The sequence below is a fragment of the Canis lupus genome, chromosome 17 (genome assembly GCF_003254725.2).
Source record: "Canis lupus dingo isolate Sandy chromosome 17, ASM325472v2, whole genome shotgun sequence".
Lineage (NCBI taxonomy): Eukaryota > Metazoa > Chordata > Mammalia > Carnivora > Canidae > Canis > Canis lupus.
In genome coordinates, this window is record NC_064259.1 from 49935584 (window position 1) to 49954489 (window position 18906).

Sequence of the window (18906 nt, forward strand, 5' to 3'; positions counted from 1 at the left end):
GGCTGGGCTGGAAATTCTGGCTGTTGGCTCTCCTTCCACTCTCCCTGGTACCAGCCACTTTCTGGGCTCTCTCCACCCGTCTGCGCGGCCACGCCTGAAGCGTTTCCCTCTTGGAAGAGGTGCAATCCACTGGCATTGAAGCCGGGTGGACTGGCTCCCTCTCTATCCATCTCTTTCCTCCTTTCCCCTGCCATGTTCTGGAAAGGGCAGCGTGGGGGAATGTGGGCAGGTTGCACCAGAGATATACATCTGAGAACTGAAGGAACATTTATTTTTAATTTAGACTTAAAAAGAAAAAAGGAAGTTATAAAATATCTGCTCTTGCTCCTGGGACTGTGCAGATGGTGCTGTGTGTTGCCTAATAGGGAATGGGGCTGGCACCCATGTGCTCCTGGCCCCAGCCAGCAGCTTGACTGTAGGACCTGGAAAGTGGGATCCCTGTTCCCCTTGCCTCAGCCTCAGATGCTTCCCTTGGGCCCCATTTGGGGGCACAATGCAGCATGGCTTTCCACTGCCCCTAACCTCACCCGGGTCTGATTTTTCAAACCTCCTCCTTTAATAAGGCCAATCTCTTGGCTGTCCCTGCTCCTGTGAGCGTGCTCTCTTGCCCCGCCCCCACACGCACACATACACATGCACTCATTTACATAAGCATGCGTGCACATCCCAGCTCCAGCCTACCACCTCCTTTGGCACATAGCCCAAGCACTCTGACCTGTCCTTCCTGAGCTCCGGGTTTGGATATTTGCATTTATCAACTTGACATACCCAAGTACCTGATTAAACCACCTGGTCATTTTTGTGTCCAAATGTGAGAAAGGATATTCTCATACATTTTCCTGTTTGGTCTTCATGTTTATTGTGGTTAGGTGCTGTATGGTCCTCTCTTCCTGTATTGTCCATTGGGAGCACCATGGAACTTGGTGCTTGGAAGATGTTTGAAAAGGGGCATAGAGTGTGACTCTTCCTTTGTGCTCAGGTGAATAAGCTGGAAAAGGAACCCCAAAATCATAGAGTTGGAGCCCTTAAGCCAGGACTCAGGAGAGCTTTCTGACTTTCTCTAGCTGCAAAGCCTTGAGCAAATCACTGAATTTCTGTAAGCTTCAGGTTTCCCATTTGTAAAATATAGAAAGTAATCTCGGGATCCCTGGGTGGCGCAGCAGTTTGGCGCCTGCCTTTGGCCCAGGGCGCGATCCTGGAGACCCGGGATCGAATCCCACATTGGGCTCCCGGTGCATGGAGCCTGCTTCTCCCTCTGCCTGTGTCTCTGCCTCTCTCTCTCTCTCTCTCTCTCTCTGACTATCATAAATAAATAAAAATTAAAAAAAAAAGAAAGTAATCTCTATTTTGTGTGAGCCCCAGAGTTCTGATCAGGATCATGGTAAGTGATATAGGGGAAATGCTTAGCAAAATCAATCAATCAATCAATCAATCAATCAATCAAATAAGAACGTATAAGGAGGGGCACCCGGGTGGCTCAGTGGTTGAGCATCTGTCTTTGGCTCAGGTCATGATCCCAGGTCCAGGGATTGAGTCCCATATCAGGCTCCCCACAGAGAGCCTGCTTCTTCCTCTGCCTGTGTCTCTTGCCTCTCTCTGTGTCTTTCATGAATAGATTTTTTAAAAGAGAATATAGAAGGAGTCAGAGGTGCTCAGCATGGATATCAGGCCCATGTTAGAGCAGGAGGTTGGTCGGGTTTGGCCAACAAGGGAAAAAGCTCACAGGTTACAAACTGCGTTTATGTATATGTGTGTGTGTGTGTGTGTGTGTGTGTGTGTGTATTACATAGCCTAGGTACTGTTTCAGTTTAGGTTAGTGCTATGGTTTATTCTGGAAAAGACTTGATGTCACATTAAAAAAATGCCTGCCACCAGAAAATACAAATAAAGACAAAAAATGAGAGAGAAGTTTAGGAAAGGGAAGAAGCTAGGAGTGAAGTTTGGGCACAAAATACATGCAGTGAGGGTCTGTATACTTGACAGATATGAGCTGTGGAGATCTGGCCTGAGCTTCTCAACAGTCAGTGAAAAGAGACCCAGTTAAATGCTCAATGTCTGCAAGACAGATGCAAACCAGGTGCTCAGAAGTATGAATTCCTGACCCCAAGACCAGAAAAATTTCCCCCAGGAGGATTCATAAAGGGGATTCTGCGATGTAAAGAGCAATGAGTGTCCTGGACAATGGTTATCTGGTAAATGCAGTGAGTCCCAAGGGGCTGTATCTTATGATGCTTCTGACAGCCCAAGCTCAGTTAGGAGGTCTAAGGGAGGTTGAGGAGGAGAAGACAATGTTGTCCATAATACACCCAGGCTCTATAAACCAACAGATTAGGAGAATGAATTCCTGAGTTCAGTTCCCAACAGTGAAGAATAGCTTTTATCTCTTTAGGCTTTGAGAAGCTGTTAGACATGCATATGTGTACATGCATCCACACATGCATGCACACACACACACTTTCTGGGATCACATTGTCGACTCCCAACTTCAGACCTCTCTTCTTAGGCTCAGCTTCCTCTCTGTGGTCTCACTCCTGGCTGACTAGGGGGAGGTCCTGGGTCCCCAGGGATATTTCTTGGCCAGGCTGGGTGAGGAGGGATTCCCTTTACAGGCACTGAGGCTATCTCAGTTGACTTAATACTTCCTATTTGAACCTTGAGAATGGGATTTTAAACCAAGGTAAGAAAGCTAGCGCCCTAAAGGGGACCGTCTTCTGCTGGAGACACCGTCAGCTAGAGATCACACAGGAATGGGCTGAGGCTGAGCTCCAGGCTCTCCTGATTCTCATTCCAGGACTCTAGGCTGTTGCTGCAGAGAAAAATTGAACTGAGATCTCATTTTGGGGAGAAAAAAGTCGTAAGATAATTCCTCATTGGAGCTATGGAATGGCTTTACATTATATAATTTTATTCAAACTGATATGGGCCAATAAATATAAATGTGTGTGTTTGCTGTCTTAAAACATTTTAATGTTTAAAACATGATTTACAAATGCTGCTGAGGATGTCTAGAATTTGATTTACTGTGTAGTATTGAATGTTTATACTTGTTCCTTACAGAAATTCTTGCCAAAGAGCCATTTTATCTACAGGAATAATAAATAAGTCAATATGTGGATGGTTGTGCACATTTTTCCCATATGCATGGTACTTGGTAGATATTATTTTGCACACAAGCACTCAAAAGGTAAACTTGAGAGAGACACATGGATTCCTGAAGTCCAAAGTTTGGCCAGTTGTCCAGATGAGACAATTAATCTTGACCTAAACCGAAAAAACAAAGTCAGCAAGTCTACCTCTTAAGTGACATTTGGGCTTTGGGCATAATGAATCCATACCTCGGCACCAGTACTCAGCCATGTGTGTGCTTGTTCATCCATTGGTCCATTTGCTCCCTTAGCAAGTATTTATTAGACATCTGTGTTTCAATTGATAGCTTAAGCTTGTATATGGTGTGGGTTTTCTTCGTGGGGGCTCAGAGATAACAGATATAAATTCCCCCTGCTTGAATTTATAAAGTATATAAGGCCCTGGAAATGATTTTTATCATCATATTTTATTTTACTTTTTAAAAAAAGTTTTATTTATAAATAAACAAAAGAGAGAGAGAACATGAGTGGGGGGATGGGCAGAGGGAGAGAGAGAGGCAGGCTCCCTGCTGAGCAGAGAGCCCAACACCGGACTCGATTCCAGGACTCTGAGATCATAACCTGAGCTGAAGGCAGACGCTTCACCGATGGAGCCAGCCAGGCACCCCCAGCATTATATTTTAATCCTCACAAAAATCCTATGGGATGGCAAGAGTATGAAAGAGCTGGGTTAGCTAAGTGGAAGTAAAGATGTTCCTTTTGTTTACTTGTTTGTTTTTATCGTTCCCCCTCCCCTAGTTATGGAAGTAATACATGTCCAATATTTAAAAGAATACAGGAATATTCAAGAAGAATGTGAGAAAGTACTGTAGCCTGACCTCCAGAGACATCTACATGCTGGGGTATAGATTTTTTTCGTGGAGTTACGTATATGCCTATGTCTGTGTATATGGTTATACACACGATGTGATTTCTTTTCTTGACAAAAATGGGATTGTACTGTGATATAATTATGCAACCTGGTTCACTTCCATCACATACCATCCCACTGTGGTTAGCAGTTTATATACCCATCATCCACCTCAGTTTGTACAGATCCAGTTTACTTTTGTTCATGGCTGTGTCATTCTTCTTTGCAAAAGTATAGGATGTTTCTTTTGCTTTATTCAGGTTTTCCTCTCTTTCTCTTGTAGGTAGTTGGTCTTCTTTTGCCCAACCAGACACTGGCATCCACAGTCTTCTGGCAGGTAACAGTCCCTGGCAACAGAGGGCTCCTGAAGGAAAGACCCAACAGTGCTGGTTAGAGCTCCCTGTCGAGGCCCCTCGGGGAGAGTCAACCCACTTCCCACCCCTCCCTGACCCAGTAGCCACTGGGGAGCCCCAGGACTTTGGATTTTGCTGAGCAGGTCCTAGTGGCCCATGCCTAGGCTATTTTATGTGATTAATTTTGTTTTTTTAAGATTTTACTTATTTATTCATGAGAGACACAGAGAAAGAGGCAGAGATATAGGCAGAAGGAGAAGCAGGCTCCCTGAGGGGAGCCCAATGCAGGACCCAATCCCAGAACCCTGGGATCATGACCTGAGCTGAAAGCAGACACTCAACCACCTAGCCACCCAGGTGTCCCTGTGACTCTCTAATTTTTGCATATGGGGATGAGGGCTTGTTTGTGGCTGCCTGCTGCTCCTTGGCTGTTGTCCAAAGGCCTCTGACCTTGAGGCCCCTGGCCTCATTCAAGTCCATGGGGAAGGTAAGTCCATCAACAACCTTAAGGTAGCAAGTATTTATGGAAAGGTACCACAGACCCTGGTGTCCATTCTTAGAGTCTGGACCGTGGCTCCCTAAAAACAGTTGAAGCCTTTTGTGTGTGTGTGTGTGTGTGTGTGTGTGTGTGTATTTGTGTGCCTGTGCAGAAAGTAAAGCAAGAAGAAAAACCTGTCTTCAGGAAAAAACATCAAAGTTTTCCCTAACAAAACTTCTAACAGTGTCCACATCTGGGCACTACAATAGTGCAAGACACTGGGCTGAGATGTTTTTGAAAGAGGTTCAGGGCTGGCAGTCATTCGAGGGGTGAATGTTGACTTTCCCCAATAAGTAATATAACAAGGATGATGTGTGTTAACGAAAGTGAGGCCCGTTTGGGACAATGGATGGGGCATGATTCCAGGAGAGGTGACTGTCTCTGGGTTGGGATGAGCTGCCGGTATGGGCAGGATCACTTTCCTGGTTTGCCTAGAATGGAGGGGTTTCCCAGGGCTCCAGTGCTGCCACTGGCACAATGTCAGGCAAGCTGGAACAGTTGGTCCTGCTGACTTGTGGGGTGGACAGAACCACCTGTGCACCATGTGGACAGCACCCCATGTCTCTCTGGCCTCGATGTCACACCTTCCCTGACATCTCCTCTCCCCCATTGCCTTTCAGTGGCTGAACCAGAGCCATAACGCTTGTGTCAACTATGCAAACCGCAATGCTACCAAGGTGAGCACCACAGCCCGCTGTGCGGTGGCAGGGAACAGGCTGGGGTGACCCTCATCCTCCCTACAGTATGGCGAGCCGAAGCAGCAGGGGCTGCTTCCTCTGAGTTAAGCACTGTCCTCCTCAAAGCACCTGATTTAAAACTGCCCACCCTTCAGGAAGGGACCCACCAGGGAGGGGCTGTTCACATGAAGTGAAGAGGACCCAGAAAATGGGAATATAGTGGAGGCGGTGAGAGGGATGAGCTCTGTTGGCTTCAAAATCCTCCTTGGGCAACTCTTATCCCCAGATCTTGGATTAGGATGGCATCAGCCACATGGGGACTGAATTCCCCTAAAGCTTCCTCCAAGCTTGCCTGGAAGCTGCCTTGGTGCCCCCAGACTGTTGGCTGTAAAGTTGAAGGGCTGCTCTCGACGGGTGAGGGGTCTGAGGGTACCGGCACCTCCTCCCCAAAGTCCCCTGCACTTCTGGAACAAGCTCTTAGTGGAGTCCCTGTCCCCCTTTCCTTGTCTAGGGCGGAGCTAGGCCCCTGCTTCACTGGCAAGGCTGTCCGTCCTGTACTTCTGTCCAAAGCCAGTGAGAGAGGAGGAGGAGTCTGGATCTCCCTGGGAGGCTATCACCTGGGGGAGGAGAAGGTGTGGGCATTCTCTAACCTTGGGGGAGACAAAAGAGAGTTAGGGGCTGGCCTGGGTGGTAGGAACTTTGGGTCCTGAAACTCTGAGGATGCCTCCCCACCCCCCCATCTAAACCTTCAATCTGCATCTTGGGCATATGATCCACACACGTACACCTCTACCTGGATGGCTCCCATTTACCTTAACCCAAACACCTCCAAAATTACCGTCAGAGCAGTTAGTTAGAGGCAAGTTCCGTAGCCCTTTCTTAATGTTGTCCATTGCAACTGGGTTGCATTTTCCTGTAGAAATGTGGAGCAACTGTCATCTGCTGGATTGGCAGCCTGGTTGCTGTGCCTGGGGGTTGACAAGGCACCGGAGAGGCCACCAGGTGTGCCAGCCATGGCACTGCCATTTCCACCGGGCGGTCCTCCAGGTGCCAGCAGCCCACTTCCAGCGCTCATTTTTCCTACATTGGATCTGTTCACCCTCACCATAAATGACCCATTTTGGCCCTTGCTGTTGCCTACCTCCAGCCAGCAGGGTCTGCCAGTGAGCTCTTTAGAATGGGGCGAAAGTGCAGCAGGCCCTTTGGCGTCCCCTTCGCTGCCCTGTATGTCCATGAAGGGAGCTGTGCTGATGGAGGCCCAGATCCCCTTGGCTTCCAGAGGGACCTCCTTCTCACCTATTGGTGGGCAGGAACATCTCTTGCTGGCTGGGGCTGCTTGCAAGGCAGGGTATGGCAGCTTTGGGCACCCAGTGGGCCTGGAAATTTCTCTCTGCCTTCCAGCCTTCCCCGGCGTCCAAGTTCATCCAGGGCTACTTGGGAGCTGTCATCAGTGCCGTCTCCATCGCTGTGAGTAACTCTGTCCCCACTTCTGTGTCCTGCAGCTCTGGCCAGACCTGTCTGAAGTCAGGGCCAGGTGAAGGTGTAGGAGACAGAGGTTTGTGTGGGTGGGCCACCAGGGCTGGCTTTCTAGGCAGAGAAGAGAGTAGATTCTGCTGACACTTTAATAGAGAGACATGAACTTTATTAGAGAGAGTGTTGCAGATTTTGGAGAGCAGGTGGGGAGGTGAGGTGGTGCCCTTGAGTGATGCAAACGGCAAAGGGCTGCATACTCCAGCTGAGGGCAGGATGTCTGTCGCTAGAGGGGCCCATGTTCATCCAGAACCCTCCTCAGAGGAGCTGCTCTCCACTCTGAATAATGTGGTTGATGCAGGAAGCAAGGGGCTTGGGAACAGTTGTAAAGCTGGCCCACATGTTAGCTCCCCTTTGCTCTGTGCCTGAGCTCCCAGGACATTCTCATCCCATCCCCATCTTTGGTAATGGGGTCATATATCCAGTTCCTCCTGGAGGCCTATAAGCTCCTCAAGACAGGGGCAATAGGTTTATTTGAATCCCACAGGACTTTGAGAATAAAGCAGCTATTAAGTAGGCTAGGTCTGTAAACTGACTATGTGAGCATAAGGCTGCATCCCAGATGAGAGGGCTGAGTGCAGGCGACACAGTGAGGGGCCTGGGCCGGAGCCAGAGTGGAAGCTCAAGTTCCCAGGACCTTCACTACACTCGTCCCACTCATGAGCCCACCCTTGCATCTCCATCTGTACTGTCTAGATCCTAGCTGGGTAGTCTCCTATAGCTGACTCCAGGGGGTAAAGGTCACTTCACAACTTTGTTATTTTACCACACAATAAATACACTTAGAAAATGCAAAATTAAAAATTCATATATAATGAAGGAATTCACATATAATAATCCCACTTTCCTCATTTTTCCCATGTCATTAAATATAATAATTATTCACAACTCTGTACTAACCCACTGTACCATACACCATCATTTATTTCACTGTTCTGGGAAAGTAGGGATCTGCGATTGTTTTGGGATGGCTTCATTGATTCTGCTCCCATGTAGACCGTGTCCTCTCCAAATGACCCGTTGGGGAGTGATCCCCACTTTGTGCCCAAGATCAAGCTCCTCCGCGAATCCTTATCTTACCCCAAGCCAGAAGCCAGACATTTCCAAATCTATTCAGATGGCTTTTGCCAGGAGACCTCAAACCCCACCCTGGTAGTCTGCAGCCCAGCAGAGACTTCACTTAGGGTCACACAAATCAGCAGTCCCTGATTCTGGGGGCTACTGGCAAAGATCAGGGTTCTGGTGAGAGAGGGGAAGGGGCTCTCCTCCTTGCTCTTCATAACTAGAGGAGTCTAGTTTAGCAGCTTGAAAATCCCATTTTCCTTCTTTGAGATTTAAGGGTGAGGTAGGGCAAAGCTGAGGGAGGAAGTCACATCAGGGATTATACTGAGTGGCCTGGACTGGAAAGGGCTGGAGTAAAAAGGACCACTGTCATGGTGGGCCATCCTCCTCCTCCTACAGGCATGGCGCTCCACGCTCTCTGCCCCACCCAAGGGGCCCTTGGTTATTCCATCCCTACCACTTCCTAGGATCAGAGCCAACCCAGATTGTGGCTGTGGTTACTGGGGACTGGGGGACCCTCTAGGCTCTCAGAAGCATAGTCTTACTTCAAGGACCGGGGGCCTCAGGGACTGTGCCTGTGCTGGGGACACCCTCCTTCCAACGCCCTGCCAAGCTGCAGGGTGCTCAAAGAGGCTTTTCCTGACCATGCCAGTCCAAACTATGCCCCCACCCCTAAGTTCCAGAAACTTCTGTCCTTCCCACACGCTGTTACGCCCCATGTCCTGTCCTGTCATTGTTCCCCTAGATTACAAGTTAACCAGGGACAGGCCCTGTGTCTTCTCCCCCACCGAGGGGGCACAAGCTCTGCTCCATAAATACTTGTTAATTAGGTTGCTGATTGATTGCTGGCCTCGGGAGGCCCCTCTCCGACTAGACCCATGGTCTCAGCCGTAGCGGCGTCCCTCTGCCTGACGTCTTCACACAGTGAGGGGCTAGCTTCGGCAGATGGAGCGGAGTTTCTGACTTGGAAAATCTGCAGCTTGCTCGCTTTTCTTTTGTGTGTGTAAATCACAAAACCTCCAAAGAAAGAAGCTTTATTTTATTTTCCTTTCCCTTGTTCTCTGGAACCCTGGGCCCGCGGCCTCATTAACTGATCTCTGCTTCAATTAGTGACAAATCCCCTCCCAGGGAGAACCTGTTAGGAGGAGATGACCTGCAAACAAGTGTCACGGCCCCAGTGGTTGGCCCAGCTCTGGCATTAATTAAAACGAGTCCCTACAAGCAGGCGGTGCGGATGGGGGGGCTGACAGGCTGAGGGCAAATCCCAGGGACTGGGGACAAGCTGGAGTGAGGCCAGGCCCCAAGAGTCCAGCCTCCTCCCTGGACCTTTCCTCTCCCTCAGAAGACCCAGAGAGCCCTGACCTTGGCCAGCAACCCCCAGCGTCAAGGACCCCCAGTCTGTATGGCCCCCTGAATGGAGTCTCGTGGTGGTGGGACCACCAGCGCAGGGGTAGCAGCCTTTTGGTGAACTCTCTAAATAGATTTGGCAATGTCTGGCTTCTTGCTCGAGAATAAAAAAGAAATTTTGTCTTAAGTTATTTTTGAAATCTAACAGTTTGCTGTCTTTTAACAAAGGAAGCCTCTGTCAGCCCTCACTGTATTTGAGTTTGGGGGTTCACGCTGAGCACATCTCTGGTCAGCCTCCCCAGGCCCTGGCTACACAAGGGTGAGACGCTCACTCCTGCCCTTCAGAGGTGTTTGTGCTGGGGGTTATACAGATTGGTATGTCCTTCAAGATGCGGAGAGGAAAAGCTGAGGATACTCTGTGGTAGAACCAGAATTATGATGAGGTGACCCTCAGGTGTGGTGGGAATTATGGAAGGGGCCCCTAAGTCACACAGAGCCAACTCTTCCAGAATAGAGCAGAGAGAGCTGAAGGCAGGATTGGGGGTTCCAAGTAGAGGGCACAGCACGTTGAGAGGCATACAAGAGAAGCACATGACGGACTCCAAAGCGGTGGGGAAATGAGTGTGGCCATCATGGGATGAGTGATGAGGATGAGGTGATGGAGAACTGGGGAGTAGCAGAGCCACTCATGAAGCACGCACAGTGCTTTGGACTCAGGGAGCTGGGGTGTGGCAGGGGGTGCAGGCAGAGTGGGTCGGAGAAGTCATGGTGGGGTGGCAGGCCCAGCAGATGACCTCCCTCATGGACTCCAGGTCCTGGCTGAGAATGGACCTGTGGCTGGAAAGGAAGGCTCAGGCTGAAGTCCTACATGCTGGTCAGGAGCCAGTTGGAGGAGCCAGAGTATGAGAGACACTTCATGCCTGGTCCTCAAACCCCTCACCTTCAGCCAGGTCTTAGGTGGCCGAGGCCTTTCCCTGTTGGGACATTGCTGATCTCCATTCCCAAAGGGTCTGGGCCCTGAGGGGTCCTTTTTGCATAAGGACACAGTGATTGTCAGCTAATGTCTATAAGATACCGGAGTACAAGGAGGTGTCCCAGGGGCCCCTGGGCTGAACCCCTACCCCTCCAGTTCCTACGGCTCACTGGCAGCTCCATGTCCCAGTATTAAAACAGGAAATAATCACAATATCCATAATGGCTAACATTTCTGGAGTGCCTTCAATGTGCCAGGTACTGCATAGGTGCTCCTTTCGATTTTATACATGAGACATAGAGGTGAAGCCAGTGACAAAACTAGGATTCAAACACAGACTGAATCATGCACTATTCTAATACAAAGACCCTTTTTTCTTCCTGCTCCCATTGTGGTAAAGAGGAGGGAAAAGCCAAGCAGTGTTGTTGGCTTCCAGTTTAGAGGAACTGTTACTGTGCCTCCTGGCAGATAGGTCTGCCCTCAGATACCCTGGGAACAGCGGGGACTGGAAGAAAATTTTTGAGAGGCTCTTTAGGTGTAATGCGGTTAGACCCTCTATCCAACTTCATACTTGGTTTCTGCACCTGTGTTTTCTGGCCAAGGTTGAGTCAGTAGCATATATTTGTCCCTGGTCTGTAGCATGCCCCGCCTCCTGCCAGATCATGTCTGGCTGGTTCTGTGGTCGAGGGTGTACCTCAGAGTGTTCTTTGTGATCAAGGGTGTTCCTCAGAGTGTTCTCTGTGGTTGAAGATGTGCCTCAGGATATTCTCTGTGATCCAGGGTACCTCAGGCTGTTCTCTGTGGTTGAGGGTGTACCTCACGGTGTACCCTGTGACCCAAGGTATACCTTAGAGTATTCTCTGTGGTTAAGGGTGTACCTCAGGGTAGTCTTTGTGATCCAGGGTGTACCTCAAGGTGTTCCCTGTGATCCAAAGTGTACTTCAGAGTGTTCTCTGTGGTTGAGGGTATACCTCAGAGTGTTCTCTGTAATCCAGGGGTACCTCAGGGTGTCCTCTGTGGTTGAGGGTGTACCTCAGTGTTTCTTGTAACACAGGTGTACCTCAGAGTATTCTCTGTGGTTGAAGGTGTACCTCAGAGTTTTGTCTATGATCAAGGTGTACCTCAGAGTGTTCTCTGAAGTTGAGGGTGTACCTCAGAGTGTTCTCTGTGATCCAAGGTATATCTCAGGGTATTCTCTGTGATCCAGGGTATACCTCAGAGTGTTCTCTAAGGTCAAGGGTGTACCTCAGAGTGTTTCTGTGATCCACGATCCAAGGTGTACCTCAAGGTGTTCTCTGTGATCTGAGGTGTACCTCAGAATATTCTCTGTGGTTGAGGGTATGCCTCAGAGTGTTCTCTGTGGTTGAGGGTATACCTTGAGTGTTCCCTGTGATCCAGTGTGTACCTCAGGGAGTTCTCTGTGGTCAAGGGTATATACATACCTCTGTGTGTTCTCTGTCAAGGGTGTACTTCAGGGTGTTCTCTGTGATCCAGGGTGTACTTCTGGCCCTGCTGTCCTTCTCTGGGCCTAATGAAGACAGGGGCCATTAGCCTGAGAATCCCAGACCAGACTATTGTCTCACTGCTTTTGCTATGATTGGCTTTTGGGTTAGAGGGCCCATTGCATGGACCCTGTAGCAGAATCTGAAGTTTTCCAGAAGCCTGCAGATGGTGATATTGGCAGTGGTGAATCTGACATGAATATTGGTTCTACATCTATTCTATTCTGGGGAGGACAAGTTGTTGTCCCCTCCTACATGTGAGGAGTCTGATGTAACTGGTTTTCTAGCAGGTGGCCCTCAGGTCCCTGCAGGGCATGGTTCAGAGGTCAGGCTTTGCTAGCTGTTGCTAGCAAACAAAGCCACTTGGCTACAGCTGAAGCTGATTGGCATTTTAGCCTGTGTATGACTCGTCCCAGCCACCTTGGCCCTTTGCCTATGGAGGACAATTGACCTCCATAGAGGGTCACCGAGTCAACTTGGTTACCAAGAGATTATTCTACCACAGGCGCCCTCTGCTGGGCATTTTTGGCACCTCAAAGATTCTTTGAACTGCCTCATCCCTTGCCCCACCAAGGCTCACTCAAACTCCTAACCATCTGCTTACATTATTATCCATCACCCAAGAGTATATCTAGTTTCTGAACCTCATGCCATCTCTCCTTTCAGGCATGTCTTCTTCTCCATTGTTCTCCAGGGCTCCTCAGATCCCTGTAGGTGCCAGTAGAGTTCACAGCTGGCTATGGACGACCTGGTACTTCATGCTTCCAAAGCTCTACTGAGCCTCCTCCCTTCTTATCTGGTTGCCTACTACTTATGCTTCAGGGCTCAGTCGGGCATCCACTTTCTCAGAAACCTTCACGGCCTTGGGGCCACCCCCTCAAGGCAGAGTGATAACCATCTGCTCAGATGGACTTAGACCTGTGTGTGTAGCGTTTAGCACCATAAAGCTGTGTTTGTTAAGATGGACAGCAGTGAGTGCACAGGAAAGGTCTCCTTTGTGGCTCTTTTTCTCCTGTCTCAGAAACCACTCACTTGACTTATTCTAGAATATTTTTTCAGCACCTACTCATTTTCCCAGACACCAGGAATTCAGTGAGGAATAAGAGAAACACAGGCCCTGCACCCAGTGCTTAGGACCTACTGGGAGAGATGGATATTGAGTAAAGAGGCCACAGGTAAAAATAGTTCTGTGCTATTCAGTTTTTATATATTAAATATGTATTACTTTGATTCCCAACATTTTAGGGAGGTAAATAAATATATACTTTGAGACTGTGATAGGGACAGGGAAGAAAGAGATCTGAGTTCTGTGAGAAACTGTAAAAGGGGAGCCCCAAGTGAAGAGTAGGCCTCTCTGACATTTAAGCTGAAAAGTGAGGAGGCGAAGGGGGAGCAATGCTTGAAGGCTCTGGGGAGAAAGGTGATGGAGGGTGGAGGACAGGAGGGAGAGAAGGAGAGAAAGAATTGGCTCATGGAAGGAGTGGGCCAAGGCGAGGTGGCTAGAGCCTTGCAAGCGGGGCCCTGTGGATCTCTAAGTGCAGTGAGAAGCCCCTGAAAGCCTAAAGCAAATTGATGCCCATTTTAAGAAGATCATTCTGGCTGCTGTGTAGAGAGCAGACTGGAATGAGCAAGAGCAGAAGCAGGGAGCCAAGTTAGGAAGTGGGCAGTTGTCCAGGGAGAAGAGATGGGTGATTAAGGTAAGTGGCCAGAGCAGAGAGAAGTAGTCATATTCAGAATACCTGGAAGACAGGACAGGTAGCCCTGCATGCTGGGCTGCATGTGGGGAGGGAGAGGCTCCTGTCCAGAGAGACTCATGGATTTTGGGCATCAGGAGCTGCTAGGAGTTGGAGCGGGCAGGGGGTGGGTGAGGAAGAGCAAGGCCTTCATTTGGGGTGCGTGAAGGTGAGTGGCTGAAGCCCCTTTAGCTAAACGCACCCTGCAGGGGTTTGCAGATATGGGCTGAAGTGGAGGACCCAGCCTGCATGCCTTGCTCAGGCCCCATCCCGTGTGTCCTCGCTGGCCTCACAGAAGGGAGGCTGCTGTTGGTCTGGGAAGGACTTTGGTGCTAGGAGACAGCTCATAGCTGCACAGCTCATGACACCGGAGATCTTGTGTCACGAAGCCCCCACCGCACCCTGGTTCTTGGTGCTGGTCAGCACTTACCCCGCCTTGGGGATGATCAGGAGGCTAGTCTTCCCTCTTCTGCTCCTGTACATGCCCATGGCAAATTCACTGGCTTGGGAGCCCCAGCTTGGAGAGAAGTGACCAGAGAAGCTTCCTTAGGCCATTGCCAACATCCCAAGGGTCCTGGGCTCTTGCTTCTCCCAGGACTCCTGTCTGCTGATCACAAGGGGAATATCGTGTGCAAAATCCATACCCTGTTTGTTTTCCTCTCCGCCAAAATGGAGCCCCTGTTTGGTTAAATTCTATTTTGTGGCTTATTTGGAGACTGTTAAAACAGACCCTGGGGGACCCTCAGCAGTGATTGTTCCATATCTCATTATCTTTCCCGAACCCGATTATTAGCTCAGATTTTTCTGATCGCTAGCTGCTGTTCATGATGAGTTGTGTGCCATTAATGCCAGCTGGTTCCCTTAAACAGGACCCACCATGCCAGGGAAAATGAGCTGGCATTCAGAGCCACCAGCCACTTGGCTTTTTAATTTTAATGGGCTCCACCAAATGTTCCAGGCCAAAGGGCCCCTGAGGAATCAGAACAGACGGGCTCCCAACCCCGGTCTGCAGCCCACCCTGGTTCCTTCCCAGGCTGATGCCATCCTAGCTGCTGGGACAGTAAGACCTGAGTTGGGGGCTGGGGGAGGAGTGGGGATAAGTGGCCATTTGCCTCCCCCGTATTTGCACCTTCCTGTTATCTGGCTCATCATCAGTGGGTGAGCAGGGTGACCTCACCAGCCTCTAGTCTCCCCACTTTGCTGGTCCCCAGTCCCTTCCCCAGCTCAGGCATGCTGGCCATGCTCAGGAATGAGTATGCTGGGAAGACCTCAGTGAGCTTCAGGGAAGGGCAGGCCAGAAGAGATCTGGAACCCAGGCTTTGTTTTCTCTCTTCTTTCCTCCCCACTCCTGTGGCCTCCCACCCAGAGTTGGGGAGACAGGCTGGGACACTCACTCTGGACTGTGCCAGTCCTAGCCAGAGGGAAGGACAGCCAGTCAGGGAGGCTTGAGGACAAGTCTGAGTATTTGCTGCAACCAGTGGCCACTATTTCTTGTCCTTCCACCACACTCTAGCCCTGCTTGCCCCCAAGAGGCTGCCAGGGGAATGTCCCAGCTGCCTGCTGGCCACCTGAGGGCTCTTGCTCTTTCTAAAAGACTGTAGGGGGTGGGGCTGGGGTTTGAACCTTTTGTCTTATAGCTGAGGTAGGTGCAGGCAGGGCTGGATCAAGGGCCCTATCTTCCCTCACAGGAGCTGCCTTCCACTCATCTGGGCCACAGCCTCAAGCTGGTCTTTTCAGGGAAGCTTTTGCTACTCAGACAGTTTTAAATGGCACATTAGACATGAAAGCATCCCTCATTGAGATGGAAGACACTTGGAAATAAACGGCACAGTTAAGAGCAAACTTTTGGAATCAGCAGACCCCTTGGTTCAAATCCTAATGTTACATGCCTCATAGTAGCTGTGTGTCCTTAGGTAAAGTTACTTAACTTCTCTGAACTTGTCTGAACTTCTTTGAATCTGTAAGGAGCAGAAGTCTAGGAGTCTTATGGCAGGCATTTAATTTAGACATTTAATGTGACATGCTCAGCTCATGGCGTGGCACCTCCCCTCCTCTTCTCCATCACCAACACCTGCCGGTGTGTCCTCCTGCCTCCTTCTGTACTTTCCCTCCCTGTACCCTATAGTAACATGTTCCCTGGCATTTGGGGGAGGGGGTCACAGAAATAGAGTCACTCACTGCTGAGAGCTATGGAGACCTGGATTTGAGGAGTTCCATCTGCATGGCAGGGCAGCCTAGAAGCAGGGCAGCAGGGCCTAGTGTCGGCTAGCAGCTCCCTGGCCTGCCCTGGCGTACCAGGGAAGTGTGCCCAACCTGCCACACATCTCCCTGCCTCCCAGCCTTCCCTTGAGCAAGCAGAAAGAACAAGAGTTGGACTCTGAGGATCAGCTTGAGGCTTCCAATATAGACCAGACACTCAAGAGCCCAAACTGGGCTTGCCTGGCAGCATTCTGGCTCCATGGGGTCCTGGGATACCCAGGGGCTGACAGGGTGGCACTTCCCAGGTCACTGCACCATTCTTGCTTTGACTGCTACAGTCACCCTGCAGCCCCAGAAGCTTTCCCAGGGCTCTGCATCTTCTCCAGCGACCTAGAAGGTTGAGGTCAGGGCTGCAGGTACAGGGTGGCTTGCTAGCTACCAGGTGTGCCAGAGCTGAAAGCAGGCTGCCCCAGGCACCCTTAGGCCAGAAGCCCTGTGGCAGCCCCTGCTGCCCCTCCTCCCAGGAAAGATCTACAGGGCAGGGGCTAGCTCTGGCCTCAGACTGCGGAGCGGTGGCCTCTCTATACCGTTTCTGGTCTGACACATGCATCTCGCCTTTTCTCTCTCTATGCCTGTGCTTGTGCTGTTTTCCTCACCAAAATTCTCTTTCTTCTGCTCTAACCTCACCTTTCCCTCCTCCAAGAAACTCCCCTCTAGCCTTTGCTGATCTCCATCCATCCATTTATTTGTTGGTTCATGTGTTTATTCCTCAGTTACCAGTTTATTGAGCTAATACTACATGCCATTTACTGTCCTAAGTGCTGGTCATACAAACATGAAAAAGGCGGGGTCCCACATCCCACTCCAGCAGGGGCATCAGATCATGAGCAGTGAACCAAGCGCTGAGACATGTGAGGGAGCAGCTTCCTGCCTGGGAGAGGTGACATGCTTACATCGCTTCATTTATGCTCCAAGCTCACGCTAAACACTTTACATACATTCTTATAGCAGCCCTGGGATGCTGTAGATGTTACCATTCCTTTTTACAGACAAGGAAACTGAGGGAGGGAAAGGTTCAGTGACTCCCACTGTTAGTAAAGTCACCGGAGGTAGAGCTCAGAGGTGGGCCTTACAGAACAGATGTGGGCTGGGTAGAGAAGGCAGACATTCAGGTCCCCAAGTAGGAAAGCCCCCATAGCATCTGGTGAGCAATAAACTGGATTCCTAGAAGGAGAAGGTGGGGTGTTAGGGGAGTGGGAAGGCTGTGTGAAGGAGATTGTGCCTTTTCACCCAGGTCGTGGGGAGGAGTTGGTTGTGGCCAATCTGGTTGGACCTGTGTTCCAGGACAAAGGACAGCACAGGGGACGGAATGGAGTGGGGAGACAGGGGAGGGAAAGGTGAAAGCAAGGGGGGCCCCAGCATCCCAGGCTGCGTGAGGGGGCTGGGGTCTATGGGAAGAGGGCAGTGAGCTCAGGAGGTCCACTGCACCCCCTGTCCTGTTCTGGGCTGCTCTGCTTAGCTCAGCAGCCACTTGTGGCAGGTATGCCAATGCCCTTCTCCTGAGTCCTGGTGGTTAGGTCCATGCCTGAGGCCATAGTGGGGCCTAAAAAATGGAGTGCTCAGTGGCTGAGGCAGGATGAGGGTTCTCACATTTAATTTACTTGCTATTTATGTGTTCATCTAACAGCAACCTTTCCTTTCTCCCTCCTCAGAGAGATTGTGTGTGTGTGTGTGTGTGTGTGTGTGTGTGCTCAGTGTGTGTGTGCACGCGTGGGCATGTGTGTAGCTGAGGCTTTCCCCTCATCCTTCCCCACGGGCTGGTTAACTGGGATGTCAGGGCAGTGGTGCTTTGCATAGTGGCACTGGAGCCCAGCCGAAGCAGGTGGCGCTGAGGATTTGGGGTCTGGGGCTGACAGTGCCGCTCAGTCTCCACTCCTGCCCCAGCCTGCCAGGCCCCTGCAGCACCACGCACTTTCTCTTCTCTCTTCCTAAGGTGGGCCTTAATGTCCTGGTTCAGAAAGCCAACAAGTTCACCCCGGCCACCCGCCTTCTTGTCCAGAGATTTGTGCCGTTCCCTGCCGTAGGTAAGACTTGCACTTTGCAGAGGTGTGCATGTGCGCGTGTGTACAGGCATGTGTGTGTCCCACCCGGGTGTGCGGGGCCGCAGGGCTCTAGGGGAGCTGGACTGCCTTTCCAGACCTCCTCTGACATCGGGGGTCTCCTGGTGTTGACAACTAGGGCAAAACACGTGTAGACAGAAGTAAGGGTGATGGGGCCCTGCTGACGAGCTCTGTGAGTAAGGTTCTGCTTTTAGCACTGGGATTCTTAGCCAGGGCCCTAGCTTCCCAAGGGGCAAGTAGATAGAGTGCAGTGGATCCTATGGTCTTGGCTGGGGAAAATGACTACGCTAGCCTCTAACTGAAATTGAACATTACCTTCCATTGTGAATGTAGGCAGCAAACCACAGTATCAAGCAAGAGCTGTGGCTCTTTCACCCACAGAAACCACAGATAATTTCAAGTCCTATTACAGTTGTTATAAGGATTTTAAAAATACTGTTTATGTGTAATACTAACTCAAAATTATGATATTTATTTAATCCGCTGGTAGGTCTCGTTCTTTAATTCATTAGTTAAAAAGCACACCTGTTACTGTATCACAATTAAAAAAATATTTTGATCATGTATTCCAATATAATCCCTTTATAATCCCGTGTGTTCCATTTCATGCATTTGGAGACGTTATTTAGAGTGGGGCATATAGGTATCTCCTGGCCAGGAATCACAGGGATTCCTGGTGCAAAAGAAGGCGCCTGCAAGTCTAGTGTTCCGAGCCCTTGGGTATTTTTTTTTTTATTAGATTTCAATTTGCCAACATATAGCATAACACCCAGTGCTCATCCCATCAAGTGCCCCCCTCAGTGCCCGTCACCTAGTCACCCCCACCCCCACCCCGCCCACTCCCTTTCCACCACTCCTTGTTCGTTTCCCAGAGTT

General features: G+C 50.2%; 1 protein-coding gene across 14 annotated transcripts in view; it reads left to right on the forward strand.

Annotated features, from left to right (window-relative positions):
* SFXN5 (sideroflexin 5) overlaps window positions 1-18906 on the forward strand; it is a 122687-nt gene that overhangs the window by 63166 nt on the left and 40615 nt on the right. For all 14 annotated transcript variants that reach the window (XM_025453566.3, XM_025453564.3, XM_025453567.3 and 11 more), the window contains 4 exons: window positions 4280-4333; window positions 5508-5564; window positions 6966-7031; window positions 17904-17994. In XM_025453566.3, coding sequence (XP_025309351.1) covers window positions 4280-4333; window positions 5508-5564; window positions 6966-7031; window positions 17904-17994 — 268 coding nt within the window. The remainder of the gene's footprint in view (window positions 1-4279; window positions 4334-5507; window positions 5565-6965; window positions 7032-17903; window positions 17995-18906) is intronic.